This window comes from Morus notabilis, unplaced genomic scaffold, assembly GCF_000414095.1.
Source record: "Morus notabilis unplaced genomic scaffold, ASM41409v2 Scaffold605, whole genome shotgun sequence".
Taxonomy (NCBI): Eukaryota; Viridiplantae; Streptophyta; class Magnoliopsida; order Rosales; family Moraceae; genus Morus; species Morus notabilis.
The window spans coordinates 9770-16403 of NW_010363898.1; the positions used below are offsets into that span (position 1 = coordinate 9770).

General features: G+C 28.6%; 1 protein-coding gene across 1 annotated transcript in view; it reads left to right on the forward strand.

Annotated features, from left to right (window-relative positions):
* The window catches only part of LOC112092893 (transcription factor MUTE), a 1740-nt gene extending 1467 nt beyond the window's left edge, over positions 1 to 273 (forward strand). Inside the window, exon 3 of the mRNA XM_024170127.1 lies at positions 158 to 273. Coding sequence (XP_024025895.1) covers positions 158 to 244 — 87 coding nt within the window. The 3' untranslated portion in view covers positions 245 to 273. The remainder of the gene's footprint in view (positions 1 to 157) is intronic.
* Positions 274 to 6634: the final 6361 nt, after the last annotated feature.

Genomic DNA, 6634 nt, shown 5'->3' on the forward strand with positions numbered 1-6634 from the left:
CCAAGTTTTACGTACAAATGGATCGTAAAACTAATTATCATTTTTGTTAATCGTTTAAAGAAATCTGTTGATTGTCGTGATATATATAAGTTTCTATTCCTGGTTTTCTTTTGTTGATTTCTATATATGTTAACGTAATATTGTATTTCACTGCCAGATTGGGTTGGAATGCCAACTGAGCATGGAGGAACTGGTGCTTGAAGTTCAACAGAGTATCCGTTCAGACAATCTTTATGCAGAATAGTTTGCTGATCAAGCTTTAAAGTCAACATATCTCAGCAAAAAAGAAGAAAAAAGTTTCTAAGTCAATAGTTCTTTATGAAATGATCTTGTTTTGCTACACGATGCTGCCATATGAGATACGTATTTTGTTATATTAACTCGACTAAAAAGTGTTGCACGTTAAATGTTAGAACAGATAAAATATTACCATCATCTTGATGATTTTAAGTTTTTGATGCAGGGAACATTTACTTTACTAGCAACTTGTGATGATTACGTTTTTTATGCAAGGAACATATAGTGACAACCTTAACTAGTGACTAAATGTAAATTTAGTCAAAAATCAACATTATTGATGATATATTTTTTGCTACAATTTACGGTGATGAATGTACTTTTGTTTTCTAAAAATTAAATTTCGGAAAGAGTAACTGGAACAAGCTTTAGCATATCCTAATAAAATTGGCTCCCACTCACTAAGAGTTTATTTTACATTCTCCAATCATTTTATTAAATCAAAATACTAAAGTTTAAAAGAAATAAAAATAAATAAATGAACAAGCCCTAAGGGCTTGCACAAAATAAGAAACCAGAAATATAAAAGAGAAAGTTGTTGAACTTATACCCTATAGAGTATATGAGTCTGAGTTTTTATCTTTTACTCTTGATTAATAGCCTTTTGACTATTTGACTAATTAAAAAGATATTAATTAAAAGTAAGGCACTCTAAAGAATATTTATCTCATTTTCCTGTATAAGCCCTATTCTTCTTCCCTAAATCATTATTGATGGTGTTTCACAATTTATTAAGAACATCCAACCTTACCCAAGAGCAAGATATGACTATTTTCATCTTTTTCTGAGCAAGAAATTCGATTATATATTCATAAGATTATCATTTTTCGGCTTACTTAGGGCCTACTCTTGTTACTAGCTTGTTTTCTTGATTTCTCCGGCAAAATTTAGGGCCTACTATTGTTCCTCTTCCATTTGATCTGCCCAATTAGTAGAAGTAACTTCATAATATTATTAATATGATTCTAGGGAATTAAAGCTTAATAAAAATTGCCAAATTGCAAACTATTTTGATGCCATAGTGGATTGTATATTATTAACTAAGTTGCTTCAATATAAACTACAGTCTCATTCATTTTACCGATTCGAGTTTAGAATTTAAATTTTATTACAGTAAAAAACTCTAAGAAATAGTCACATCTAACTTTTTTGTTACAGTAAAAAGTTCTCACACAAAATCACATCTCAACTCGAATTAAAAAATCGAATCAGCGAACTAGACGGACCCTACATCTACATGGCATATTATAATATAAGACTATTGTTATCACACATCCTAATAGCTTAAGTTTTTAGGATGGATTGATAAACTAATATGATATCAGAGCGAGAGATCCTAAGTTCAAACTCCTGCAAATGCACTCTTTAACCCCGTTTAAAAAATATCCACATCTTAGGCCGAACTGCAAAATAGCAAAAACAAACAAAAAACCCAACAAATAGAAAAATTAAAAAAGAAGAAGAAAAAAATCTCTTTATTCGGCCTACACGTGAGGGGGGGAGTATTAGAATATAAGACTATTGTTGGCCCATCTCCTAATAGTTTAAGTTTTTAGGATGAATTGGTAAACTAATATGGCATGTAATGCTAGGATATTTCTTGATTTTTTTTTTTTTGAAATTCTTTTAGTCTATATATAATTAAGTCTTTTATTATTGAACGCGATGGTTTCTTATTTATTTATGCTGAAGAATTCCTATACGTTTCGTTTTCATGTTATTGGCAGTGAACTTTCATTATGATTTGATGTATAGCTGTTATATATTATCTAACTATAAGATTTTGTGTGGACTACATGATCCAACAATATACATATATGGTCATCCTTTCTAACAGTAATATGGATACGTTATCTTTCACATTTGGTTCCAATCCGGACCATGGTTTTAAAAACTTACCTACCAAGAAATGAAGGAAAAAGAAAATACATATATATAAATGTATCTAGGATTAATTTCACAAATGCCTATTAACTTTATACCTTGTTTCAACATCCCCTTAAGCTTTGAAAATGAATCATTTCACCCCTTAAAGTATAAAAAGTCATTTCTAAACTAATGTTTTTTCATAAACACCCATAAATTATTGATTTTGTGCCAACTTACTTCCTGATCTTTTAAAAAGTTAGAGGATAAGTTGACATAAAAGTAATAATTTAGAAGGCAAATTGACTTAAAATCAATAGTTTAGAGGGCATTTATAGGTAGTGTCATGTCATCAATTTGTTAGTTTTATAAATGTGACGGGCATTTTAAACTAAGGTATATACTTTAGAAGGTGAAGTGAATCCTGGTACATACTTTAGAAGGTGAAGTGAATTCTTTCTAAAATTCAGAAGACATGCTAATTTTAAATCTAACTTGCTCCTGAATTATTAATCGGAAATAGTAAAAAATATGTCAATATGAAAAGCTTAAGAAAGTATATAGGCCAGTTTTTAGTTATAGAAATTAATTGTTTCATAACCAAATAAGTTATGGACAAACTTGTCAAGTCATGGTTCATAGTCAGACAAGTTATGGACTTATGGACAATAACTTGTCAAGTTATGGTTCATAACCAGACAAGTTATGAACAAAAACAGTAATTTGGCCTATTTATTAACTTATGTAAACTATTAACTTATTAATTTTAATTTATCTCAAGTCTTAACCTATTTACCTATTTCTCCCATTATTAATTTAGTTTGAAGCGACATCATGAGCTCAATTCCACTAATAAGTAGTACTTTGGGCCCAATACCTAACATGTTGCTCCAGGTGGGCCTTTGTGGGCCTTCATCAGTTTCTTCCTTCCAATCCTTTCCCGCCATGAAATTACATTTTCCAACTCCGGATAAATCACATTCCACAATCCTCTTTTTTTTTTTTTTTTTTTTTTTTTTTTTTTTTTTTTGTATGTCCTTGCCTTACTCTTTACCTAACTTTCGTTGATTGAGTTTCTTTTTCCTAGTAAAAAAAAGCTAACACTATACTCTGAGCAATGACCCTAATTTGGCGAACGATTTAGTGATAGATAGTGATGTTTATTAGGTTTTACAAAAAGTAAAGCAAAAGCACAGAGCCGCAATTAGCATTTAGAATTAGTAGCCTCCTTGGACAATGGCAATTGGCCTACAAATATTGTAGCCCATAAAACGCCTCTTTCATATTTAATTCAATTGGGGCCTATGAATTATGTGATAGGGAATCATATAATGTTAAAAGAGGAAAAAAGAAAAAAAAAAGAATAATACACTTGTTAAAAGTTGGTGGTTTACAACTCTGCTCTATTTGTAGAGTACGCGGTAAGGATACTTGCTGGTATAGTGTAAAATACTTTTGAACGTTAAATTTGATTAAAATCACAATTAAAATAAAAAAAGAATGACGAAGCCTGATACACACACATACTCCATTAGTATATAGGTTCAAACACGGGTTCTTAATTATAATTTTTAAAATTTAAATTTTTTTAACTTTTTAAAAAAAAAAATATTATAATAAAATTAAAATCATGAGTTTATACTGTCGCGAAACTCATATACTAATCATACACTATGTAGACCGCTAAAGTTTTTTCATACCCTGCTTCTAAATTCTTTTGTTTTTTTTTTTAATGGCCTATACAAAATTATCTCTATCATTGTTGTTGTTTGTAATATTAAATATTCAAAACTTTTCTTTCTCTATTCAGTTTTTAATATTTTCCTGAGCTGGGTCCATGGTCTGCAGCTGATGGGTACAGATGTATATACTAATGCTACCATCTTTAATAATTGCTCATTCTTTCTTTTGGTGTGCAGCTGACTTTGACATCGCCTGTTCTTTTCCTCACATTCACAATTATGAATAATGATTAGTCTAAGCTGCTGAAGATCAGTGAGTTTTGAGCCCACAAGGAAACAAGGTGATTTCTTCAAGAAGGGATTTTGACCTTTGAACCTTATTGAGAACAACTTAACATGAAAGATTTTTGAAATTGGATTCATTTGTCTGATTTCCTATCAATGCTTTAACATTGCTTTTGGAGGTACAACTATTGAGCAACACTATCCTTTTGTAACATAATCAAGTCATACTCTAAAAGGAAAACAAACGGGGTTATTTGCCTTAGAAGAAAGATTATAAACACGTCCATTTTATTGAAATTTCTTTTTTCAACGGTCAAATATGAATTAAAAAATTTTAAATTTTACATATTTTTTTATTTTAATGTGATTTTAATTAAATCTAACGATTAAAAATGATCAGTACCGATAAGAAGTTTTATCATATTACCGTCCTCATTTGTTTGATTTCCTGTCAATGCTTTAACATTGCTTTTGGACGTACAACTATTGAGCAACACTATCCTTTTGTAACACAATCAGTCATACTCTAAAAGGAACAAAAAAATGGGGTTATTTACCTTAGAAGAAAGATTATAAACACGTCAATTTTATTGAAATTTTTTTTTTCAACAATCAGATCTGTATTAAGAAAAAGTAAAAATTTTACAATTTTTTTTATTTTAATGTGATTTTAATTAAATTTAATAATTAAAAATATACAGTACTGATAAGAAGTCTTATCGTATTAGCGTCCTCGTCTTTTTCTTCTTTATCGATTTGAATCCACATGAAGTCACAAGAGCCAAAACATACAATTGGCAATTTGCGTCACAAGAAAATCCCAAAACACGACTGTCCAGAGACGGTCAGAACTAGCTAGCCATGACCCAAGTTTACATAGCTATAATAGTCCAAAACCCTGATGTTTATAGATTGTTATAGATCTATCAACTTCTAGCTAGAAAAACGTTGAACATTAGATATGATCACATTTGATTTTCAAGTCTAGTACACTATTTCATCATTTGAATTGAAAATCCAACAAACTTTTGAACGGTTGAAAGTTAGGAGGAAACGAAAAAAAAAAACGAAAAAAAAAAGCCCTAATGTTAGAAAATGAAATAAAGACTACTTATAGACAAAAACATGATGCCCCGGTTGATATTTCTATTTCACGTTGAGTGTTCCTCATGAATAGTAGAATTCATGGTGATGTACAACAATGTCACATGAAAAGGAAAGGGTTATAATGTTGACAGTCCTAGTACACTATATCACATGAATGGTGAATTATAAAAGTTGCACCACTAATATAGCGAAATTTTTACTTTGTGAGGTTAAAAAAAAAAAAAAAAAAAAAAAAAAAAAATTAATTTCCTTAATTATATTCACCGTATTGGGTCGTTAGATTTTTATTAAATTTTGTTGTATGTGAATATTTACATTTTAATATAATTTTAAAGGGCATACAACTGTAGGATATTCCTATATCGGTGGTACGTGTTTTGAACTTTAGATAGCAATCATAATTGCATATAAATAAATAAAGAAAACAGTATTTAAAACTATGAGAACGTAATGAAGATCTATTGGCTGAAAACAATGCCCATTTTCATAAGTTATTGAAATTTCTAATGTTAAATGATGGTCTAAAATAGTATTTCCGAAGGATTTTTTTAAAGCTACACTTTAAATTTCTCCTCCACATTTTTTTCTTTAAAAAAATATGTGCTAGGGTTAAAAAAAACACTTGACACAGTTCTAAACAATGATGTTACACAATTATTATATATATATATATTTTTTAATTTAATATGATTATCTTTTTTTAAATGATTATCTTCCCGGAGGGGAAAAAAAAAAGAAAAAGCTATTATGAGGTTGCACTATAATCATATTAAATTAAGAAAAAATATCACAATTTAATAAAACTTTAAGAGAAAAAAAGTCCCCCTCACCTTAATTATTTGAGAGTTTTTATGATAGAATTATAAAAAATAAATTATTAATATTTTTTTATTTTTAATCGTATCTATTTTATATATTATTTTAATAAAAGGTGATTTTAATCTAATTTAACAATTAAAAATCAAGTCTTACGGCTACTAATAGGGAGAGAAACTAGATTCTTTTTTTTCGTTAATTCTAGTTTAGAATTTAAGTTTTATTATAGTAAAAAATTCTAAAAAATAATCATATTTAATTTTTTTATTATAATAAAAAATTTTCATATAATATCACGTCTCAACTCAAATTAAAAACTCAATTTACCGAACTGAACGGCCTTACTATTCTCTCTTTTTTGCTCCCCGAATCTTAACTGCGAGTTGACCACACCCCTAATAGGGAGAGAAACTAGATTCTTTTTTTTCGTTAATTCTAGTTTAGAATTTAAGTTTTATTATAGTAAAAAATTCTAAAAAATAATCATATTTAATTTTTTTATTATAATAAAAAATTTTCATATAATATCACGTCTCAACTCAAATTAAAAACTCAATTTACCGAACTGAACGGCCTTACTA